Consider the following 25,171-nt stretch of genomic DNA (forward strand, 5'->3'; position numbering starts at 1 on the left):
GTAGTTACAGCTGTCAGCCAAGGAATGTTAGTACAGAAGATGAGACACATCATACATACTTCACTTTTGCAATCAGAAGATGTCCATCAGCTCAGAATTGGCAAAAACAGTTGGCCTTTGTACCCCCATATACTGTTCAGAGAAGTCTGGACAGAAGTGGTCTTCATGGAAGATTTGCTGCCAAAAAAGCCAAACTTCTGACGTGGAAACAAGGCTAAGTGAATCAATTATTTACAAAAAACACAGGAACTAAATCGCAGATGAATTGCAGCAGGCACTCTGGACTGTCATCATTTGAAATATATATGGCTGTAGGAGAAGGCAGTTTGTTTGCCGAAGGGCTGGAGTGTGATACAAGAATACGTTTGCAGGCAACAGGGAAGCATGGTGGATGTTCCTTGGAATTTTGGGACCTATCCATCATGCAATACTATCAGGGAAGTATCTGTTTAGCCCCAAATGTATTCTGCAGCATGACCACGACACCAAACACACAGCCTAAGTCATTAAGAACTATCTTCAGAGTAAAAAAATAACAAATAGCCCTGATCACATAATCATTGAGTCTGGCTGGGATTATATGTAGAGGTAGAAGCAAGTGTGGCTGCTTAAATCCAGAGAAAAACTCTGGATATATATATAAAATATATATGTATATATAACATCATTTTACTGTCTTTTTCCTTTCTTCCCAAAGATATCAATAAAAAATGCCATGTTGATCTGTGTGTGCAAGATACCTCAGAGAAAAGGAGGTATTCTGGATCTCAGTTTGAATCTTCTGAAGAGGAGATGCAGCTTGATCTTGCCAGTGTTAAAAATAAGTTTCAGGAGGAACTTCTTAAAACTATGATTGATGGAATCAATTTTTCTCTGGTAAGTGTCAGCTAAGCTAATATTGTAATGATAATATTTTGCAGTTTAGCACAGTGTCTGTGAATGTTTTGGGCCTGCATGAAAACAAGTAGCAGACCTCAAAGTGACAACACCGCACGCTGTTGCCTACCCCTGGTGTTGTGTAGTGTTGTTTTCACCTTCCAGGAAAAAACCCACACAAGCATAATCATACATACTTACTTACATTCATAAACACACATACATAAAGTACAAGCATACACACAGTTGCATACATCACACACCTTGGCAGATACAGTTTATTTTGGCAATACATATATATGTAAATGTGATTCTGTTGGGGAATAACTGCAACTACAAACAATCAAGACCAGTACCTAAAGAATTACCCAAGGCTGCATCGCCTAGCATAATCAATCCTATCAAAATAGAAAAAGAAAAAAAATATCACAAATATGAAAAGTAATTGAGCAGACACTAATCACCACCTAGGTGGATAAAAAATTATTCTTATTCTATAATACACAACATAAGTACCTTTTTATATATTACCTGCCTATATTTGCCAGACCTCAGAACCACTAGGCCACTGTAATCTGTATAACTGCCACAAATTCCAATCGTGTTAGACACATTTGTTTTATTCAAGGCACTCCATTGTCTCCTGGGAGGGACTGCTGAATACTTCAATAGCCTAACTAAGGGGTTTTAGCTGCAATGAGAATGTAGATCAACATTTTTATAGTTTGAATGCCAATATGTTGAGCCAGCATATCTAAAAGGACAATCTGAGAAGGTGGGAGTATATGCATTGGAAAAATAGTATCAAGCAGTTTAAAATCAAAAGACCAAAATGGACAAGCATCAATCATTTGTGCCCAGCAACATATGTGTTGTTCTTGTAAGAACTAGATACCACCTGTGTAAAATGTTCCTATCCACTTCCCAATAAGTGTAGCATGTCAAATATTTGTCTCATTGTTGATGTATGTAGTCATATCTAATTCTTATACAGGGAACACATAGGAGCAGTTCACCTAAGCATCAGTGGAAGACCATACTCTGGTCTGGTAAAGACACATTTCGAATTCAACTTGGGAGGCTTCTTGTTCATATTTTATCCCCAACACAGCCAATAGAGGAACGAAAAAAGGTCCTTGATATAGTCCAAGAACCTAAACATCCAGAAATCCTGAGAGACTGTTTAAATTTTAATCCACATTTACAAGTAAGTACAGTTCCATTTGATGATTTTTCATGAATGCACTTCATTTAAGAAAAAGTGAGTTTCTATGTTACATAGAGGTACAATTAGCATTTCTGCAGAAGCCATGCTAGATTTGGGCTTCACTATACAGTACTATGGGGTTCATGAAAATATGTCTCTCAAGATAATTGTTTTAGTTCATTGCTCTAGAAAGACCTATAAATCTTTTTGTAGGAGCAATACACCAGACCATAGCCAAGACATTTCATAAGATATTATTGGTGTGTAATTTTATAATATTGAATTTTGTTTCATATTTTAGCATGGACCAAAGTTAGCTCTTTATCTGTATGAACTAATGCAAGACCATAAGGAAGAGCTAACAAAGGAAGAACAGACGGCAGCAGAAATGTTTATGCGTGCGTTGAAATTAGCTGGTTACAAATGTGTCCCACCCAATGCTCCACCCAAGCCAGATCTGATAAAAGCTATCCAGGAGGTGAGTATTTTTTATTCAAACTAAAATGCATTTCCTGTGAAGGGAATGAATGGCTGACAGCGTGGCAGTTGCACGTTTAATGTTCAAATGATAAATGTGACCTAATACATTTGGGACATAAAAGATAGCATTGGGGGTATTATGTCAGCGACAACAGAAGAGAGGGACTTGGGAGTAATTATTTCTGAAGACTTAAAGGTAAGCAGGCAATGCAGTTAAGCGCTGGAAAAGCAAGCACGGTGCTGGGGTGTACAGCTAGAGGCGTTAGTAGCAGAAAGAGGGAGATGGTTAAGGCGCTTCTGTCATCTGGTCAGACCTTGCCTCAATCCTAAGCAACCCAGAAGTGTTGGAGAACAGCCTGCTATCGCTAACGTTGGCAGTAATCGGTACACCTTATATTATGTGTCTTATAACTGAAATCAAGACACCTGAACATTTCGGAAGAATCAAGAGAAAAGGGAAGATGCGTTAGAAAAAGTTAAATACATAGAGGGAGAGACACTTATTTCAAATGAAGATAAATGTTAGAACAAGAGGTCATAGTCTAAACTAGAGGATCAGGAACGTTGAAATGTTGAAAGAAGGTTGATAAGTGAAACAACCTGCCAGCTGAAGTGCTAGTGGCAGAGAGAGTGAGGGCATTTTAAATATGAGACCAAGGATTAAGGTTTGAGTCTTTACATCAGGAAAAATGAGAAGCCTAAATGGTCCGACTGATTCCTGTAGAAACAGAATTTAACGGCATATAAGAATCATTCGGTCCATTTAGTCTGCCTGTTTTTCCATCCTTTAAAGACTCAAACCTTAATTGGTCATTGGTCTCATCTTAGATTTAGACTAATTCAGACTTCTGCTGAGAGTCTTTCCACTTGTCAAATTCTGTGTTTCTGTATTAATAATTTAATTGTTCCAAATTTGAAGCAATCTGCTTGTTGAGGCTTGCTGAAGAATATACTAAGATGTGATAACCAGGAAGAAATTGATTTCAATTACATAAACCATGGATGTTATTTAATACGTAAAACCCATATACCAATGTCTCTATAGTATTGACCACTTTAGTGTTTAGCTTCTGCAATATAACAGGAACATTTAGGTTTCCTTCACTGGAGTGCAGTGCTCACAAAATGTTTGTTCTGTTAATACTTAGTTTAAAAGAACAGCCATTTCTAGATGTTGGTGGGATCATTAAAATGATTATTATTACATTGAACTTCTACCATCCTTTCTTTAGCAATGAATACTTTCCTACCCTATCCTGAATTAACATAATTTAGTGCTTATAGCATGGCCTGAGTCGAAATGAAACCCTCCCTAAGGGACAAACTGGATTAGAATTATGAAACTGCACTATTCCTATTATATGCATATTCGGATGGAGCTGTCTGACTAATGACAGGTAGCTTCTGGTTAAGTAACCCATCGGCATTCTGGAGTTAAATGCTGCTCGTATTGTAAACTGGTTTGCTACAGACATGTCTGGAACATGGCCATGGCTGCCCATCAGTGGCTCCTTCTAGTATACACATCCTGCATCCAATGTTTTTTTTTAATACTTTAACTATCATTTTATATAATAGATACTTGTTCCGTATAACTATTCACACTTAAACTTAAATATCTTTCAGGAGCAGAAAAAATATGAGAATGAAGAGATTGCAAGCAATGCTGCATGGAAAAAAACAATTTCAACCAACCAGCACAAGTGAGAATCCTTTAACTTTATATATGTAGAAACCTCTTCCAATTTTCCAAGCACCTACTCTGTCAGTAGTAACTATTCTTTACTTCTGTTTCCTAAAAAAAAAAATCACTACAATGGCAGACAAGACAGGATTTTGCATTTTATTCGAGGTTTACCATATTTGCATTTTAAGGATATATAGTATTATTTTTGTTTAGGTTTTCTACATTTGCCATCACATGTTAAGATCTCATCACTCTATCTTACTGAATGTTGTAAACTAGGGATTTCCAATGCAAATCAGCAGTTAAAAAGCAACGCAGGTGTTTAGAATAAACCTGATTTAACAATAGGACTACTGATTGATTATATTCTCTCCTTTGCTGTATTTTGACAGACTCTTTCAGCGACTTGAATCAAAGTTAAAGGACATTTCAAAAATTGCTGGTGATATAACTCAAAGTGTGTCATTATCTCAGGGACTGGAAAGAAAAAAGGTTATTGAGCATATTCGAAGCATGTACAAAGTAGATTTAAGTGCAAGCCGACACTGGCAAGAGCTTGTTCAGCAACTGACACATGACAGGTTAGTGCTGCACTTAATTTAGCATTTATATGGGTAAGTATTTTGAAATGCTTAAACAGGGAAAACATATGTGTGGTGTGAAGTGGAGTGATATTTTTTAACATAGGGCTCATATTGTAAAAGAGTGCGCATATCTGATGGTTAAAGGTAACTAAAGTCTGACCTCAGTGTTAAATTGCTATATTTTAGATTTTCATCAGCATTTATGGCCCCTTTAATTTAACAAATCACCTTAATCTGAGAAGTGAGCATAAAATCACAAATTTGTTTCATTTTCCCTTTGATGTTATTGCTTCACTCAACTGTATTACTTTTTTAAATAAAATTTTATCTCGTTCTTCTGCGTCCAGGTACCTGGCAACAGTACTTGGCAACAGTATATACACTATATATTAACATTTATCAAATTTATCCTTACAAAGGGCTCTCTCTCTCGCATCTTATTTCTATATTTAAGAAAAATAGACTCATGCACTCACTGTACATATACATACATACATACATACATACTCTCTTACCCTCTCACTCTTAGTCCTTCCCTCACTTTTTTAACCCTTTACTATACCCAAGCATTTTTTTCTGGCTACTCATATACACTGTGCAAGCAGTCTCACTTTTACTTGGGTCAAGTAACATTGTGTTATGTGACCCTGCTGCATTCTCACCGCTGTGAGTCAGACCAGCCCTTTTTGAATAATTTTGTGAGGTGACCAGGTGAACATAAGGTTATGATATGTATTAATTTATTTGCAGCTGAATACATGAAAAACTGCTGACTTTTGTAAATCATATCCTAAAACAACCATTGACTATAATATATTTGTATGTATATTTAAAGGGCTGTTTGGTATGATCCAGAATCCTATCCAACTTCTTGGCAACTAGATCCAACAGAGGGTCCAAACAGAGAGAGACGGCGTTTACAAAGGTGCTACTTAACCATTCCAAACAAATACATTCTCAGGGACAGACAGAAACCAGAAGGTAAATAGTTTATTTTGCTGTAACCTTAAGAATCCATGTTTTTCATTTTGTTTAGATTTTTTAAATTTTGTTAAGGAGACTCTCTTTTGTTACTTTCATTGCAGCTTACATAGAATAGAGATTCTAGTGCAATACGTTTATTAGCCAGGGCTTCTTTCTTAAATTGTACGATAATACAAATTCAGTATTACAAGCTTTGGCTCCTCTGGTCCTATGACACCAAAGGATGCGTGACTTCTTATATAAGTTTGTCTATCATTTGACACGATTATCCAATCTCTGCCCGATTTATTTCCAAATTGGCCACTGTGCATGCAAAAGCAGCCAGTAGTCCCATACTTAAGCTCCTGTTGTCAGAACTATGTTAAGGGACCTTAAGGACAATGTACTGGTAGACGGATCCTTTTGGGAATTTCCACATTAAGTGCAATCGTGTAGAGTTTTTTCAGATCTAGTGACTTTCTATAAATCAATCCTTCCCTTCTCAGTGCTTTGCATTTATATTTTGTATTTTTTCATTTGTGCCTTTTCCCCTCGTATTTTGATCTTGGACAGTGGGTATATGGTTTTTTATATGGGACTTTGATTTATCTTTTTTTTGTCTAAAATATGTTTTGTAAGGTACAAAGCTCTGTCTATCAGTATACATTTCCTCAAAATACCACAATTAACCTCCCTATGTTATTTGTATAGTACACTCTTACCTGTGATGTTCCTTCCCCTTGTCATTCTTGGCAGCATTGGTAGTTGGAGACTCCTCCTCCTGACTCATGAAGGGCATGAAAAACTTTGACATCCCTTTCCTATCTGCAGTTGTAGGCATACAAACATTTTCTCTCCTTCAGTTCTAAGCTCTTCTGCTTGCTGAATATACTGGTGCAGAAAAAGTACTAAAGTATTGGTAGACATGGTGGCTCATTGATGAAAGGGTGCAGCTTGTAGATCCTGGGGCATCATTCAACTAAGATAGAGTAGGTAACAATACAGGATTTATGAGAGTTTGCAGGTGAGTTTTGGTCCAGCAAGGTTAGCTGAGCTGGTCCTGGTACAATGCGTAATTCGGTATGTGAGTACTCTTCGGGGAAACAAAAATCACTCATTTGGCTATATATTAGAAAGGGTAAGTCAAGCACTAAGTACGTGACAAGCATTTTCTTTCCAACTCTCCCTTTTAGCGAATAGACCCCCAAGACAGAGAAAACCTTCTAGACCCTAGAAAAAAAAAACCTTGAGTTTCCTTTGGACTCTTAATTAAACCGGCAGTCAGCTGATTGGACCTCCATTCAAACCCTTGGGACAAGCATCTCTCTGATTCCTTGTGATAAAGATGGTCCTTCCTGTTGCAATTCATTTGGCTTTGTATTAGTAGGCTCTGAGAAATTCAGGTACTCTCCATGCAGGAGCCAGTTCTTGAAAACCTGAATTTAGAGTTTCAGCTTTTTGATTGCACCTGAAGAAGGGCCTCTGGGGTCCTGAACGTTTAAGACTTTATATCTGTTTCTATGTTTATAAAGAGAAACGTATCACCTTCAACTGGAGACTCCTCCTTCTCTTGGACCAACATGGCTATTTCCATTTTACTTATTAAGTAAGGGACGGAAAAAATATATATAACCAGGACTGATGTGCTGCTACAAGGGAAGAATTTCTACGTACTTTTAAGCACTACATACTTGCTTTCCTAAAACCTACAAGTGCAGCTTTTGGGAGATAAGTTCCCGGCTGCTTCATTGTAGCAGACCTTTTTTGATTGTCATATATCACAATCATTTCATGGATGGAAAGGGGAAAAGTGAATTTTGCTTTTCCTTGGTATGTTTCCCACTCAATAATGGTAAATAGTTTTTTGCTTTTGATTTGTAGTATGTCTTTACAGAGACGGGGGGGGGGGGTTAACAATTTTTCCGACCCTACCTGACTCAGGAGGGGTCAATGCTGCCAAGAGTTGAGCAAGGAAAAGAAGCTCCAAGTAAGTAGAATTTTGTATCTCTGATTTACTACGTTTCTGATTTGTCTTATGCATGTAAGTGTATCATATATCATACATACTGTATTTTTCCCCATTGACAGAGACCATTAAGCCACCACTCTCATACCTTTTTGAAGATAAAACCCATTCCTCATTTTCTTCTACGGTGAAAGATAAAGCAGCAAGTGAACTAATACGGTAATATATTCATGAAATTTTGATACATGTAAATAGCCATATTTGTTGTAATGAACTGCATGATTACTCCTAACCATTAAATAAGAAGATGCACCTTTCCCAAATGTAAAACGTATAGTATAATGTCTCCTACTTCCCACTATTGAAGAGTACATAATAATGCGCTAAGTTTTTGTGCATGCTTGTCTGGATCTCATTAAACTGGAACTGGCTAAGCCGATCATAATTCTGGTAGCCAATTAGCCGGGGTGCAAGCAAACAGTTCAGTTACATAGACAGAATTTTGATAAATATCCCCATGAAATTGCAAGGGGGGAGGATATTAATTTAAAGGGGACACTCAATTATCATATCCATTCAAATGTATATGATAGTTGTAGTGCAACTACCTGTTCTTGGGTTTTGGATTATTCATCCCCATTGAGTTGCTCATCCTCCTTTACTAAGTAAATGTACTCCTTTGGTAGCAGCTGATTGATTGAGGCAGCCTTTGTAAGGATGGTAGGAGAGAAAAAGGTAAATTAATAGATATGCAGGTTTTGTCAAAATGTGCCTCCATTTACATTTTGCATTGCCTTCACTTACATGTGAACAGGGCTGCCATCAGGAGGGGGTACATATGCAGGGAAGAGCTCAGCGGGATCTTGTAGCGCGCATTACGTGACCCTGTAGTAGTAAAGACACTGGTGTAAAGGGGGAACCTAGCACCAGCTTCACCCCCCTCTCCACATACCACTAGGCCTCCGCCGCAGACTGCACTTCCTCAGGCCCGGCACACTAAGTCTGAGAAAAGCTCCCACCAGCCTACCCCCTCCTGAGCCAACAAAGTTAGATTGTGTAAGTGTAAATTAGTATGTTATTGTCTGAAAGTATGTTGCCGTATGTGTGTATGTTAGCATGTGAGTGTAAGTAATGATTTTATAAGTATGCTACTATGTATATATGTATGTTAGTAAATGTGTAAGTGTTACTGTGTGTATGTAAGCATATGTCTGTGTAAGTATGTCAGTATGTTACTGTTGTGTTAGTATGTTTATAAAGTTTTTGTATTTTATATATAATATACACTGACTTTTACACTATACATAATGTATATTCACACACACTAACACTATGTATAGCTAGTGTATGTTGAATAGTGTGAATGGATATAAAAGTGTGGTGGTGACATGTGTCTGCGCGTACGGTGGCGTGTGTGTGTTACATTATTGCATTAGCATGAGTGTGTTTGTATTGGTGTATGGGCTGAGCATGCCTGTGCATGAGTGTTTGGTGTTAGCAAGTGTACATGCAAAAAACCCCTAATTAAGCTACTTCCAATTCTAGGGTAGAGTGATAAGTGGAGCAATTGGTGGGGCAGTGGGGTGGACATGGGACAAGCTGATGGGAGGGGTATGGAGGCCCAGACATTACACATGATGGTGGCTCTGAATGTGAATTGTTTAAATTGTTGTTTATATGTTCATGCATGCAAAAAAACCCTACATATTGTTACTTTATTTTACTTTCTGTAGAGTGAACCGAAGATGCATCAATGTTGCTCCAGCTAGAGAAACGTTGGGAGAACTGTTGTTAGGTGGGTACCAGCTATATATTGTTTAGCTCTTGTAAACCACATATTTTTCTCTTCTGTCTGGTATTTGTATATCACAGTGCTCCACTTCAATAAACATCAATTAATGTGGTCATAACTTGATTTGGGTAAATAATAGTAATTTCCCTATATTTGTTTCCGGATCATGAAGGAAATAACCTAAAGAGCCTCAACTAAGGCCACTTTTGCAGTCACTCTCATTTAGGGAGTACTCCAAACCTATTTTCATGTTAAATGCAGGTTGGAGTGCATCTAAATTTTTTCAAGTCATGTTACCACATGCAAATTGGCGTACAAGTTCCTTAGTTTTAGGAGTTAGAAGATGAGTCTTCAGTTTCTTATAACTCCATCCCAGCTGCTGAAGAAGCATTCAAATGTACACAAGCATAATTCCTGCACATGCTCAGTAGCACTCCCATGCTAGTCAATGCGAGAAACAGCAGTCAATTACATGTATGCTATTTGAACACTGATGTAGTAGTAGAATACATGTGATTGTTAACTGCTTCTCCCAATGTGAGTGACACCTAACATGTGCGTATGATATGGTTCCTGCTTCCACTTCTCGTTTCAGTAGAGGCATCTGGAGGAGTTAAATAGGACAGATGTTCTGTTTTCCAATAACAAAATGAATGCACCAGTCAATATATTGATTCTAATAGACACAAAGTACAATGTTGGGTACTAGAATGTTTCTTTATACAACAATGTGCCTTGGTATTTTTATGGCACCTGTAATACATTACAATGCTTGATTAATATATTTTACCTGAGAATGAAGTAAATCTAGTTTTCTTTAACTATAAAATAGTGATGTGATGTTTTGCATTGTGGTAATTAAGTCATATGTTTTTTGCTGTGCTACAATTACGCAAGTCGGGTGCCGGATTTATAGTTGCTTAAAATGAAAATAAACTTTGTAAAACGGGTTATTATTTGTTTGTAATTTCACTCTAATACAGTCAGTTCTACTCAGTTAGAGGTTCGATGTGCCTTCCGAATTGGCAGCTGTTCCTTAACATTTTACTGAGAGGATTGATCAAAATTACCCAGAGCAATGCAGATGAAATTCCTTACTGTTGACTGAGTTCTTGGTATTTGCATTTCGAGATACAGTCCTACTTATCCATAGACTTTTTTCATTTTTTTTATTTTTAGAATTGAACCACATTCACCATAACCACATTAACATTAACCACATTACACCAATAGGGACTCTTATGATATTGGGTTAATGTGTAGTTAGTCCCTCCGTTGCAGCTATAACAGCTTCCACTTTTCTGGGGATGTTTTCTACAAGAGTGTTTCTATGGGGGTTTTTGCCCTTTTTTTAGCTCGCAATCCAGTTCCAGTTTATCTCAAATGTATTAGATAAGGTTAAGGCCAGGGCGGGCCAGTCAAGTTCTTCCACACCAAACTCATCCAACCATGCCTTTATGCTTTGGGCACTGGGGCACAGTCATGCTAAAATAGAAAAGGGCCTATCTCAGTCTTTTCCCACAAAGTTGGAAGCATAACATTGTCCAGATGTTCTTGCTATCTTTTTTCTTTTTCCCTTCCTTCATGTCTGTCCCTATATTTTTATTTTTGTTAAAATACTCCTGTCTTTTGTTTTGGTTTACACCTGACCGATCCTGTCAGATTCCTTGCCCCAGACTCGCGTAAAATCAATACATCACAGTCCTGGGTTAATATCCCCTGCACCTGTCATATACAGTCATGTGAAAAGAAAAGTACACCCTCTTTGAATTCTATAGTTTTACATATCTGAATATTACAACAATCTGTTCATTAGCAGGTCTAAACATTAGGTAAATACAACCTCAGATGAACAACAACACATGACATATTACACCGTGTCATGATTTATTAAAAAATAAAGCCAAAATGGAGAAGCCATGTGTGAAAAAGTACACCTTTGTAGAACCACCTTTAGCAGCAATAACTTGAAGGGATCGTTTTCACATTTTATCAGTCTCTCACTTTGTTATGGAGGAATTTTGTCCCACTCTTCTTTACAACGTTGCTTCAGTTAGTTGAGATCTGCGGGCATTTGTTTATGCACAGCTCTCTTGAGGTCCCGCCACAGCATTGCAATCGGGTTGAAGTCTGGACTTTGACTGGGCCATTGCAACACCTTGATTGTTTGCTTTTTCACCCATTCGGTTGTAGATTTACTGGTCTGGTTGGGACCATTGTCTTGTTGCATGACCCAATTTCGGTGAAAATTTACTACTTTAGTGTTCAGTCAATGGTCGTGTAAATGGCTGGAAGGTTCCCATCTCCTGTGGCTGCAAAACATGCCCAAATCATCACCCCTCCGCCACCGTGCTTAACAGTTGGTATGAGGTGTCTGTGCTGATATGCTGTGTTTGGTTTTCACCAAACCTGGCACTGTGCATTATGGCAAAACATCTCCATTTTGGTCTTGTCTGTCCAAAGGACATTGTTTCAGAAGTCTGGTGGTTTGTTCAGATGCAATTTTGCAAACCTAAGCCGTTCTGCCATGTCATTTTAAGAGAGAAGAGATTTTTCTCCTAGAAACCCTTCCAAACAAACGGTACTTGTTTAGTCTTTTTCTAATTGCACATGAACAATTGTCATGAACGTTAACATTTAACATGCTAACTGGGGCCTGTAGAGTCTTAGATATAACTCTTGGGGTTGCAATTTCTCTAAGCATTGCATGGTCTGACCTTGGAGTGCATTTGCTAGGACGTCTACTCCTGGGAAGATTGGCAACTGTCTTAAATGTTTTCCACTTCAAATATTCTTCCTCTCTATTGAATGATGAACTATAAATTGTTTGGAAAAGGTCATACAAACCTTCCCAGATTGATAGGCACCAACAATTGCTTCTCTAAGGTCATTGTTAATGTCTTTCCTCCTTGTTATTCGGTTTACGCACACCTGGATGCTCCAGATCAATGAACTGCTCTATAGAGGTGGTCACGCTTGCTGATGATCAATTAATCAAGGGCAGCGGCACCTGTCTGCTACTTAGTATCTGAACTCCTAAGGAAGCAGTAAGGTGTTTGTCACGGTAACCCCCTGAGGCTGAAGACACATGGGGTACATTTGAGTTTGGGAGGGGGATACTGATGGATTTTTGGGGAGACTTCCTGCCTGCCCAGCCCCCTTTTTGGTCTAACCCACTCTATGCTCTTTGGGGGGCACAGGGTGAGTGGGAAACCCCATCTGGTCTGCCCTAATCAGAATCCCATGAACTAGTAACCCCACAAGAGCGACGTGGTGGGACATGAAGAGAGCTTATTTGGGAACCCTGGTTTTATTACCAATCTTTAGGACCGGGGTTTACCCAGCCGGCTACCGAGTGGACTATTCCCAGGGACGTTTCCGCCGATGTCGCTCAGGGTCCCAAGGTCGGATCAAGTCACTTTTTCTCCATAACATCCTTGGACCCTGAGCTCTACATTGGTACTGTAGGATTGAAGTCTCTCCCCTGCGATCACCCCAAAATAGGGACTCTTTGTCAGGGGGCATTGCTGGCCATAGAACTGTATGGAGGCGCTGGGCTATCTGGTAGTTGATGGGATTAAACCGAATCCTATCATGTTTTTGTGTGTAAATATCTGTTCTGTTCTTAATAAACTGAGTCGTGTTTTCACCTCAACATGAGTGCTGTCTGATGCTTGGGGTGGGCTGCTATGATCCTTTATTGTCAGTAGTAACACTGTGTAGCTAAGCTTCAGCTAGCCACAGTGCCAACGCAGCTCCGGTGCAGCGACCCCCCCCCCTTCTTTCTACAACTCAGGTTCTGTCTGGCACTGAAGGGGTTAATCGCTGGTGTCCCGGCAGGAGGAAGCAACGTTTGGTGGGAGTACCCAGTTGGGGTACAGGGCATCCCGTCACAGTGTACTTTTCACATATGGCATCCATTTTGGGTTTATATTTTGTTAAATAAATCATGACATGGTGTAATCTGAGGTTGTATTTTCCTAATTTTTAGACCTGCTTGGGAACAGATGATTGTTATTTTGTCATAATATATAAAACCATTGAATTTAAAGAGGGTATACTTTCTTTTTCTGTAGTTTGTAGTTTTCTGTAGTCTGTAGTTTATCCACAGCCCTCTGATGAAATGGCATATCCCAGATTCCTTACCCCTGTCATATGCTTTTTCATTAGGCCTCTATCATATCCCTCAGCCCCTGTAATGTAATCTCTTTTCTTTTACTCTTGCTTACATTTTTATACACTAACATTTGCCTATACACTCATTCAAAACACACAATTGCCTCTCCTATTTTATACACTAACATACTTACGCACAGACACATTAAAACATTTACACAGACATTAACATAATAACCTACACACACTGTAGCATAATTACACACATTCCTACCTGGGGGGTTGTAGTGCTGGTATTGAGGGGCCAGCAATGCAGAGACCTCCAGTGGGACCAGTGATGGGAGATCCTATGGTTTCACTCACTGGACCCCTTAGTGGAGGTGAGCCTCATATTGTTCCGCCATCTCGAGGACACATTCAACTGCACAGTGTTCATGTATGTATCTAGAAACATGAAAGCTGTTGGCTTTTCTTACTAATGGATGCAAGGCCGTTGTTATATGAAATATGTCTGAAATTGGTAGATAAATTAAAAGATTACTAGTAGACAATCCACCATTAATCATATATTTTAGTCTTTATTGCATATGTTCAACAATGCAATTTTAAATCCCTATGTGTCACATTTGAAAATTTCTTAAAAGCAAATCTTCAAGTTAGGTTAAGTATTTGTCCAAATCCATTTACCGTATTGGCTCGGATATAGGCCGCACCCGAATATAGGCCGCACCCTAAAAGTTAGGTGCTTTTTTAAGGAAAAACGTAGAATAGATATGCTGCCACTCTGCCCTCCACCCGATATATACAGCCACTCTGCCCTCCACCCGATATATACAGCCACTCTGCCCTCCACCCGAGATATGCTGCCACTCTGCCCTCCACCCGATATATGCTGCCACTCTGCCCTCCACCCGATATATACTGCCACTCTGCCCTCCACCCGATATATACAGCCACTCTGCCCTCCACCCGATATATACTGCCACTCTGTCCTCCACCTGATATATACTGCCACTCTGCCCTCCACCCGATATATACTGCCCTCCACCCGATATATACTGCCACTCTGCCCCCCCCCCGAGATACGCTGCCACTCTGCCCCAAGATGTGCCCCCCCCCCCCACGGCTTACCAAAGCAGACTCCCGTGTGTCTTGCAGGGCCGGCAGGGGACACCTACGCAATACGCGTAGACAACTTCCGGTGCCGGCACTTCAGCCGGTACGGGAGATTCTCTAAGCGCATCGTGAAGACGTTCACCGGCTGCGGCGATGCGCGGTAAACGACCTCCGTTGCCGGCATGTCTGCACGATGCGCTTTAACAATCCCCCCCTGCCGGGACTCCCCTCGTGGGAATTCCCGGCAAGGGAGATTGTTAAAGCACATCGAGCAGACGTGCCGGCAGCGGAGGTCGTTCACGCTCATCGCCGCTGCCGGTGAACGTCTGCACGATGCGCCTAGACAATCTCTCGTGCCGGCACTCCCCCCGTGGAAAGTGCTGGCAGGGGAGGCTGTCAGCGCATCGGAGAGTAGGATGCAGGTCCCCTGCACCGCTGCGGGGGATCTGTATCCTAATCCTGCTGCCTGCCCGGCGCCCGGAACTGCATGTCCCGGGCGTCGGGCGCTAGACCCCGAATATAGGCCGGGGAAAAAGTGCGGCCTATATTCGGGCCAATACGGTACTTATTTAGGCTGTGGGTTTAATAAAAACTATTTTTAAACACGTTATTTTCTTCTCAGTGTGTCTGATCATTATTGACTTTACCTACCAGTCAAATAATTTCAATAAATTAACATTTGACATTGAATAGCAGCTCATACATAACTGTTATGTGTTTGTGCTTTTAGGTGTCAACAGTCAGGCAGTGTAGAATAATCCCCCATTAAACATTTTTCATAAACCTTTAATGTGAAATGTGGAAACCCTGTTGTGAAAAGTGGCCTTCATATAAGCGACAGTCGTAAAGACAGCAAGTGAGTTCAATGACCAATATAACAAGATGCCTAATTCTGTATAAAGAAAACTGCAAAAGGGCGGAATAATGCATGGATGTTAATCCATAAAAAATGAACCTTAATGCATCATTAAATCCTGGTGCTTTTACATTTTACAGGGTACAAATCCCACTACATGTTTTTCTAAATGAAAATGACCAATGCAGCTTTTAATTGTCACAGTGTCAACTGCTTGAAAAGCAATAATGAATTTGAACAGTACCTCCTACCTGCAATATGTTTATGCACCTTTCAAGTAGGAAATCGTTGGTAGTTCAGCAAAAGAAGAAAAAACAGGTGTTGTCTGTTTCCAAATCCTTTTCTATATTACATTACAGAATACCATAACATTATAACTGTACTGTAACCAGGTGCGTATTTTGTCTCCTTCTTTAGGTAAATCTGGGATGTACTTTGTTGAAGACAAAGCACCTGACACTGTGGAATCTAGTGTAGGTATACATTATTGGAGTTTATATATAAAATATAAAGTTTTCATGTATTTTCTTTGCTAGAGACTCAACTCTTCATATACCTGTATCACAGTTCAGTCTGCCCTAGCAGACTAGAGTCATGGCACACAGATGCTGGCAGTCTTCAAGCCAGCCTTCCCAGAATACAGTGCCTATGTATACACCGATCAGCCATAACACTATGACCACTACCAGGTGAAGTGAATAACACTGATTTTCTTACTATCATGGCACCTGTCAGTGGGTGGAATGTATTAGGCAGCAAGTGAACATTTCATTCTCAAAGTTGATGTGTTAGAAGCAGAAAAAATGGGCAAGCGGAAGGATCTGAGCGACTTTGTCAAGGCCCACATTTTGATGGCTAGATGACTTGGTCAGAGCATCTCTAAAACTGCAGCGCTTGTGGGGTGTTCCCAGTCTGCAGTGGCCAGTACCTATCAAAAGTATTCCAAGGAAGGAAAAGCAATGAACCGGTGACGGGATCATGGGCGGCCAAGGCTCGTTGATGCAAGTGGGGGACAAAGGTAGGCCTGTGTGGTGAAGTCCAACAGACCAGCTACTGTAGCTCAAATAGCTGAAAAAGTTAATGCTGGTTCGGATGGAAAGGTGTCAGAACACACAGTATATCACACTTGCATGTGGGGCTGCATAGCAACAGACCAGTCAGGGTGCCCATGCTGTCTCCTGTCTACTGCCGAAAGTCCCTACAGTGGGCATGTGACCATAAGAACTGGAACATGGAGCAATGAAAGAAGGTGCGCTGGTCTGATGAATTGCATTTTCTTTTACATCATGTGGATGGCCGAGTGCTTTGCCTGCCTGGAGAACACATGGCAACAGGATGCATCTATGGAGGCCCCTGCTCGCAACTTACAGGACTGAAAGGATCTGCTAGCGTTTTGTGGTGCCAGCTACCACAGCACACCTCCAGAGGTCTAGAATAGGAAACGCCACCAGTTTACCTTTTCTCTTCTCGTCTGCTTCCACTCTTCAATATATGTATACTCTTTTGGCCCATTAACCCACGAAAGCCTTGACGGATCAGGGCTGTTGTGGGGGCAAAAGGAAATATACACAATATTAGGCAGAAGATCATAATGTTATGGCTGATCTGTGTATGTTGGCATGTGCAGATAAATTAAACAAGTATAATTTCTCAGTGAAACACCACCCGTTTACCTATTCTCTTTTGTCTGCTTCCACTCTTTAATATACATATACTCTTTTGGCTGATTATCACACAAAAGCCTACTGTAGTTTGTATGATAACAATTTGTTTATTACGGATCTGTCTCATCGAAGACCTTTGCACACAAATGCAATAGCATTAAAAGTATCTGCAGAGCTGTATCACCTCACACATCTGAAGAAGAGTATAACACTGTAGTGCATTATAGTGCCTATAATATATTGATGTGATTGTTTTCCTTTAGTCTCTTAATGGGGAAACAGAAGCAGCCTCATTTTCATGGACTTACGAAGAAATCAAAGAGGTCCACAAACGCTGGTGGCAGCTGAGGGACAATGCTGTTGAGATATTCTTAACAAACGGAAGAACACTGCTACTAGCTTTTGACAACACAAAAGTAATTATTATTACGTTTATTTAAATATGATTTGTAGCATCATATGACCGCCCAGAACCTTTTAATTTGCAAGCTAAGATGACTAGATATTTAACGTAAAATCCAAACGTGGGTATTTTTGTCCTACTTGAAATTCTAAATCTGAACAAACTTATTTTCACAATTGACACTTTTATGAATGTTTTCATTTTTATGTAAAATAACCTTATTTGCATTCTTAAGGGGTGACCACATGGTTATTTTCTATATAGACAAAATATATGTTTGACAGTGGTATTGTGAAAAAGCAAAAAACCCAAAAAACTGCAGTACACCGTAAATAAAGACCCAAAGCCATAAACACATGAGCTGCTATGGAGTTTATTAACTTTATTGTATATAGGGCTCAATACTTTTTTGCTATCACAAGTGTGACTTATATTCTAACTTATGTACCTGCAATGACGATTTAAATGATTGTGTGATTTATACACAACTTTTATTTTCTTAACAGGTACGAGATGATGTTTACCATAACATTTTGAGTAATAACCTTCCTAATCTTCTGGAATATGGAAATATAACAGCTCTTACTCATCTGTGGTGCACTGGACAAATCACTAATTTTGAGTACCTGACACATTTAAATAAGCATGCAGGGCGTTCTTTCAATGATTTAATGCAGTATCCAGTTTTTCCATTTATACTGCGGGATTATACCAATGAAACAATTGATCTCAGTGATCCGGCTATTTACAGGTAAACTGCTAGTATTAACATTATATTTATTTATTATTAATTTTATAATATGTTTCTCTAAACAGTCTTAAAACTATCATACTTTTATGTTTTATATACATTTATAACTAATGTACCATCTCAAAGTCATATTTTTATGTATTTGCCCATACAGTTAAAACTATCTTTTATTTTCCCTGAGTTGTTGGAAAATGGTATTGTTCATATGTAAGGTTTTTTTTCATTTTTTTTTTCTCTAAAACAATCCCCAAATATGTAATTGATCATTGAAATTAAACATGTAGTTTGGGAAATCTCTTTCCCATTACAACGATAAACAGTTCTTGATTTGTTATTTAAGTGAGGTCCTAGTGTGTTATGTAAGTGGATGAACTTTGAGCTGGCACGTAATTTCATTAAACAAACTTAGAAAGTGACCTATGATCACTTTCTTCACCTAAACGGTGTTGCTGTAATGCTTCAATGTCGAGGCAACACCGAGATCGGCATCAGGGGCCATGTCTGGCCCCTCTCTGGGGTGTCAACAGAGCGGACGCTTGTTTTTAAAAGAGTTTAGGAGGCGATCAACGATAAATTGGAGTGGCCGGGCTCAAAGTAAGGGCATAGGCACAGACTGACCAAAATGGGGGGGGGGGAGCACACTTCCCAAATGTGGCCTTTTAACCCCCCAAACCCCATGCATGGGGGGGTAATCACTGTATTTGGGAGATGTTGCTCAACACACATTGGGGGGGTGTTTGATAGTGACGTATACCTGGAGCTATACATTTATACTTGAAGTACAATTTGTGTGAAAATAATACAAAAAAAATTACTACCACAAACTTTGGCAAAGGTTGATGGTAGAATCTCATGCATGGAAAGGGTTACTAGCATTTGAAATACCTGGGGTGTCTAGTTTTCAAAAATATATGATTTGATGGAGTAAATTGAATTAGCCAGCCTTAAAGATGTCCCTATTAGTTCATGGGGTTAGTAGGACTAGATGTAAAGTTTAAAAAAAATGCACTTTTACCTCCCAAACAACCCGACAAACCCATGCATGGGGGGGTATCACTGTACTCGGGATACATAGCTGAACACACATTCAGGAGCTGTAAATCCATTCCTCAAGTGATAAAACCCCCCCACAAAATAAACTAGAATTAGTGCATGGAAAAGGGTTAAAATGCCAGCATTCGAAATACCTTGAGGTGTCTAGTTTCCAAAAATATGTGGTTTGATGGGGATAAATTGCATTGGCCAGCTTCAAAGATACCCGAAATAGCACATGGGGCAGAATGACCAGCTTTGGAAAAATATGGTTTTGAAATAGCAAAACGCTACTTGTACTTATGGCCCAATAACTTGAAAAAAAAAACATAAAAACTAGGGCTGAAACAATTTATCGATAAAATCGATAATAATCGATAATGAAAATCGTTGTCAACGATTTTCATTATCGATTAATCTAATCGATTTTTATCGATTATAAAAATTATAATCCGACTTCATACAGAGATCGGATTATAACACTAGAATCCAGATCCCCCGCAACGCTGCAGGGGACCTGGATTCCCCTCACTGTCGGCCGGTCTCTCACTTCCGTCTCTCTCCCCCTCCCATACACCCCTATGACTCCTCCCCCCTCCCATACATCACTCTGCCTCTCTACCCGGCTCCGTTACTGACTTCATAGAAGCCTCAGCGTAAGTGAAGGGCAGTAACGGAGGGTGTCTGTGCGCATCGTTTAGACCCCCACCGGCTGACAGAGGATCATCCTCTCTGTCAGCCGGTGGGGGTCTGCATCGCACAGACAGCCTCCGGTACTCACCTTCACTTACGCTGAGGCTTCTATGAAGCCTCAGTGAAAGTTCCTGTCAGTAACGGAGCCTGGTAGAGAGGCAGAGCGGTGTATGGGAGGGGGGAGGAGTCAGAGGGGTGTATGGGAGCCACCCTCCCATACACCACTCTGGCTCCTCCCCCTCCCATACGGCACTCTGCCTCTCTACCCGGCTCCCTGGTGTCTTGTGAACCTCCGTGGCTGACAGGAGGCAGAGTGGAGTATGGGAGGGGGGAGGAGGCAGAGTGGAGTATGAGAGGGGGGAGGAGGCAGAGTGGAGTATGGGAGGGGGGAGGAGGCAGAGTGGAGTATGGGAGGGGGGAGGAGGCAGAGTGGAGTATGGGAGGGAGCAAAGTGATGTATGGGAGGGGGAGGAGACAGAGTGGAGTATGGGAGGGGAGGAGCCAAATAGTATGGGAGGGGAGGAGCCAAAGTGATGTATGGGAGGGGGAGGAGCCAGAGTGGTGTATGGGAGGGGGAGGAGGCAGAGTGGTGTATGGGAGGGAGCAAAGTGATGTATGGGAGGGGGAGGAGACAGAGTGGAGTATGGGAGGGGGAGGAGCCAAAGTGATGTATGGGAGGGGGAGGAGGCAGAGTGGTGTATGGGGGGAGGAGCCAGAGTGGTGTATGGGAGGGGGAGGAGCCAGAGTGGTGTATGGGAGGGGGAGGAGCCAGAGTGGTGTATGGGTGAGTTATATTGGTGTATGGGGGGTATTATGAATTTCAGGGCATATAGGGGGTATAAGGCATATCCATATTAGGCATATCAGGGGGGCATAAAACATATCTGGGGGTAAAAGGTATATCAGGGGGCTCAGTGGCATATAGGGGGTATAAGGCATATCGATATTAGGCATATCAGGGGGGCATAAAACATATCTGGGGGTAAAAGGTATATCAGGGGGCTCAGTTGCATATCACTGACATATAAGAGGTATAAGGCATATATGGGGGCAGAGTGGCAAGCTGGGGGTCAGATGTGTATAACCGGGGGCAGTTTGGTAAATAAAAAAAATTTAAACAAGGCTTTTTTCTCATAGTTTTTATTAAATATGAAAAATAGTTAACATATGAATTAATATTTACTAATAACTTTGTATTAAAACCTGGTTTGAGAAACACTGTGTTTGGGTTCTTGTAGCTTTTATTATGTCAGTAAAAATAGAAGGTGAATAGCGAGAGGCCATTGTGATAAAGAGATGAAAGTGTAAATTGTACGTTTTTTTTATTATTAAATTTTTTTCAATTTAAAATAATGTTTTTTTTATCCGATTAATCGAAAAAATAATCGGCCAACTAATCGATTATTAAAATAATCATTAGTTGCAGCCCTAATAAAAACATTGGGTATTTCTAAACTCAGGACAAATAGTAGAATCTATTTAGCAGGTTTTCTAGTTTTTTTTGGATGTGTAAAATATTTTTTAAAATCTTTCTAAAACAGAAATCTTGCAAAGCCTATTGCTGTCCAGTCAAAAGAAAAGGAAGACCGTTACATAGACAATTACAAGGTAATTTATGACTAATATATCATATTTTACATTACATTTTTACATTAACATTGGGAAATATGTGCAATGAATATAACCAGCTGTGCGTAAGTCCTGAAGAGCTGCAAACAGGCCACCATATTGGATATCTCAGCTTCACCACAGGCATCTCGAAAACCCCTATTAGTTGGATTTCAGAGTATGATGTCCATTATAGGATATTTTCTTGTATTACTATAGTAATAAGAAGTGAGTTTACAGGCCTTAGTAATTTCACATGCAGGAAGTAATGGAAAGTGGTATGGAAAATCAACAAGTAACTTTTCTATTACAGCACACATTTTATCATTATTTGCAGTTAGTGCAATTTTTCCTTAGGTAGGAGGAAGCAAGAGGCTGACAGGGTCACTCGGCTTTAACCTGCTCCCCGTGTGAAAAGGTGCAAGCCCTCCCCTGAATATTTCCTTTAAACCCATCACTCCCCCAATTCTGCCACATATGATGTGATATTGGTTTTGTAACCTTTTAACTGAAACAAAATGGTTGGTCTCTGGTATTTCACAAATTACGGAAATCAAAAAATAGAACCAATAGAGGATAAATGCACCCCAGTTAGCATTGGTTTGCAATGCATTCACACAGATTGTCAGAACTTCTTACACTGTTTTATACCCATCTTAATTAAAAATGTTAATTTTTTCTTTTAAAGCAATATAGCTCTTAAACCACAAAAAGGTAATTCATCAAAAATAGGCCTTTAGGGAAGAACAGCCATAACTTTTTTTTCTTAATGCATATATTTATAAAATCATTTAAGTCTTCATACTATTGCTGTTTTCCTGCATAGAATGTTTTTTTGTGGCGTTTTGAAGCTCCTTTTCATTTTGATCACATTGGCACCCTTAGCCAGTGTTACAGGAGCCTGTACTGACAGTGGGCACAGGGTGCCACTGGATTTATTTCTTCACCACAAGGAAACGTGTAAATAAGCACTGGTTGTTAGGGAAGCACAGCACACATCTGTGTACCAGAGAAGGCTGGTACAAACATAGTTTGCTTTACCAAGTCATTTAAAAATGTACATGACTGACTCATTAAAAAAACAATGGTGTTAGCACACTGCAGCCAACCTTGCAACAGTCAGATGTTGATTCCATTGAAACTGTTTCCAAATACTGTTGGATCAAAGTATTTTGTATGTAAAGATTTGTGTATTGTTTGCTGGTAAAAATAATTTTATGTTCCTGGTTTCAGTATTTAGAAGACGAGTATTGTAAAGGAGACCGAGAAGATGATCCAATGCCACCAGTGCAGCCATATCATTATGGATCCCATTATTCCAACAGTGGCACCGTTCTTCATTTCTTGGTCAGAATGCCACCATTTACCAAAATGTTCTTAGCATACCAAGGTCAGTTTTTGGCTGTAGATTAATGGTCTGATACATTGAATGTTCAATGTGGAAGCTCATGTTCAAAAAATAGTTTTCAGGAAGTGACTTAAGGACTGATTTAGGGACTATGAGTATTTAGCATCTATAATATGTTTAGCCCTAATGTAACTCCTTCTGTTGCACCTGCAAATTACAAGTGCATGTACTCGGGACAATGGTAATGCTTCTGTGGAAATCATAAATTTATCTTTCATTTCTGTAAGTCAAAATTGTTATGCTGTGCACTACTTGCTATGTCCTGTGTACCCATTCTATGATGACGTTGGATATACCGTATTTGCTCGATTATAAGGCAAGGTTTTTTTCACAGCAAATGCTCTGAAAAATAACCATCGTCTTATATTTGAGGTCGTCTTCTAATCAGACCTCAAATAGAGGTCTAACTACAAGACTAAGATCCAGATTCCCCGCAGCGCTGCAGGGGACCTGGATCCTCCTCTCTGGCAGCCGGTGGGCATCTATGCGATGTGCGCAGACAACATCCGCTGCTGCTGGCACTTCCTCTCGGGCTTCTATGACAGGGCGCCGGCATCACATGACCTTGCGGTGCTCATTCATAGAAGCCCCAGCGGAAGTGCCGGCAGCAGCTGCACAGGTTGTCTGTGCGCATTTCACAGACCTCCTCCGGCTGCCCCACTAGACACCAAGAAATCTGAAGCACGGGGGACAAGTCGGGGGAGGGTAAGAGTGGCATATGGGGGGGGTATAAGGGCTTTCTGGAGGCAGAGTGACATATAGGGGGTTAAATGGAATATCAGGGATCAGAGTGGCATATAGGGGGTTAAAGGAATATCAGAGAGGCAGAGGGGAACAGTAAAGGAAAAAAATATTTGATCCCCTGCTGATTTTGTACGTTTGCCCCCTGACAAAGACACGATCAGTCCATAATTTTAATGGTAGGTTTATTTGAACAGTGAGAGACAGAAAAACAACAACAAAATCCAGAATAACACATTTCAAATAAGTTATAAATTGATTTGCATTTTACTCAGTGAAATAAGTATTTTGACCCCCTTGCAAAACATGACTTATTACATGGTGGCAAAACCCTTGTTGGCAATCACAGAGATCAGACGTTTCTTGTAGTTGGCCACCCGGTTTGCACATCCTCTCCAAGTCATTAAGGTTTCGAGGGTGACGTTTGGCAACTCGAACCTCTAGCTACCGCCACAGATTTTCTATGGGATTAAGGTCTGGAGACTGGCTAGGCCACTCCAGGACCTTAATGTGCTTCTTCTTGAGCCACCTCCTTTTGTTGCCTTGGCTGTGTTTTTTGAGTCATTGTCATGCTGGAATACCCATCCAAGACCCATTTTCAATGCCCTGGTGAGGGAAGGAGGTTCTTGCCCAAGATTTGACGGTACATGTCCCTGTCCATCGTCACTTTGATGTGGTGAAGTTTTCCTGTCTCCTTAGCAGAAAAACACCCCCAAAGCATAATGTTTCCACCTCCATGTTTGACGGTGGGGATGGTGTTCTTGGGGTCATAGGCAGCATTCCTCCTCCTCCAAACACGGTGAGTTGAGTTGATGCCAAATAGCTCGATTTTGGTCTCATCTGACCACAACACTTTCACCCAGTTCTCCTCTGAATCATTCAGGCCTGTACATGTGCTTTCTTGAGCAGGGGGACCTTGTGGGCACTGAAGGATTTCAGTCCTTCACGGTGTAGTGTTACCAATTGTTTTCTTGGTGACTATGAGATCATTCACAAGATCCTCCCGTGTAGTTCTGGGATGAATCCTCACAGTTCTCATGATCTTTGAAACTCCACGAGGTGAGATCTTGCATGGAGCCCAGACTGAGGGAGATTATTTTGTGTTTCTTCCATTTGCGAATAATCACACCAACTGTTGTCACCTTCTCACCATTCCAGCCTTGTAAACTTTTTTCCCCCATAGTAGTCTTATATTCAGGCTTTTTCTTTTTTCCTAAATTAATATTAA

At 40.3% G+C, this 25,171-nt stretch overlaps 1 protein-coding gene across 1 annotated transcript in view; it reads left to right on the plus strand.

Annotated features, from left to right (window-relative positions):
- LOC149283397 (lysosomal-trafficking regulator-like) overlaps positions 1 to 25,171 on the plus strand; it is a 110,617-nt gene that overhangs the window by 59,828 nt on the left and 25,618 nt on the right. Inside the window, exons 28-40 of the mRNA XM_089497628.1 lie at positions 698 to 876; positions 1,871 to 2,083; positions 2,385 to 2,561; positions 4,190 to 4,266; positions 4,643 to 4,831; positions 5,670 to 5,815; positions 7,886 to 7,982; positions 9,497 to 9,558; positions 16,061 to 16,116; positions 17,571 to 17,723; positions 18,217 to 18,461; positions 21,728 to 21,794; positions 23,028 to 23,184. Of these exons, the coding sequence (XP_089353754.1) occupies positions 698 to 876; positions 1,871 to 2,083; positions 2,385 to 2,561; positions 4,190 to 4,266; positions 4,643 to 4,831; positions 5,670 to 5,815; positions 7,886 to 7,982; positions 9,497 to 9,558; positions 16,061 to 16,116; positions 17,571 to 17,723; positions 18,217 to 18,461; positions 21,728 to 21,794; positions 23,028 to 23,184 (1,818 nt within the window). The remainder of the gene's footprint in view (positions 1 to 697; positions 877 to 1,870; positions 2,084 to 2,384; positions 2,562 to 4,189; positions 4,267 to 4,642; positions 4,832 to 5,669; positions 5,816 to 7,885; positions 7,983 to 9,496; positions 9,559 to 16,060; positions 16,117 to 17,570; positions 17,724 to 18,216; positions 18,462 to 21,727; positions 21,795 to 23,027; positions 23,185 to 25,171) is intronic.

The sequence above is a fragment of the Sceloporus occidentalis genome, unplaced genomic scaffold (assembly GCF_023333645.1).
Source record: "Sceloporus occidentalis isolate IW3139 unplaced genomic scaffold, rSceOcc1.0.p SCAF_105, whole genome shotgun sequence".
In the NCBI taxonomy this organism is placed as follows: domain Eukaryota; kingdom Metazoa; phylum Chordata; class Lepidosauria; order Squamata; family Phrynosomatidae; genus Sceloporus; species Sceloporus occidentalis.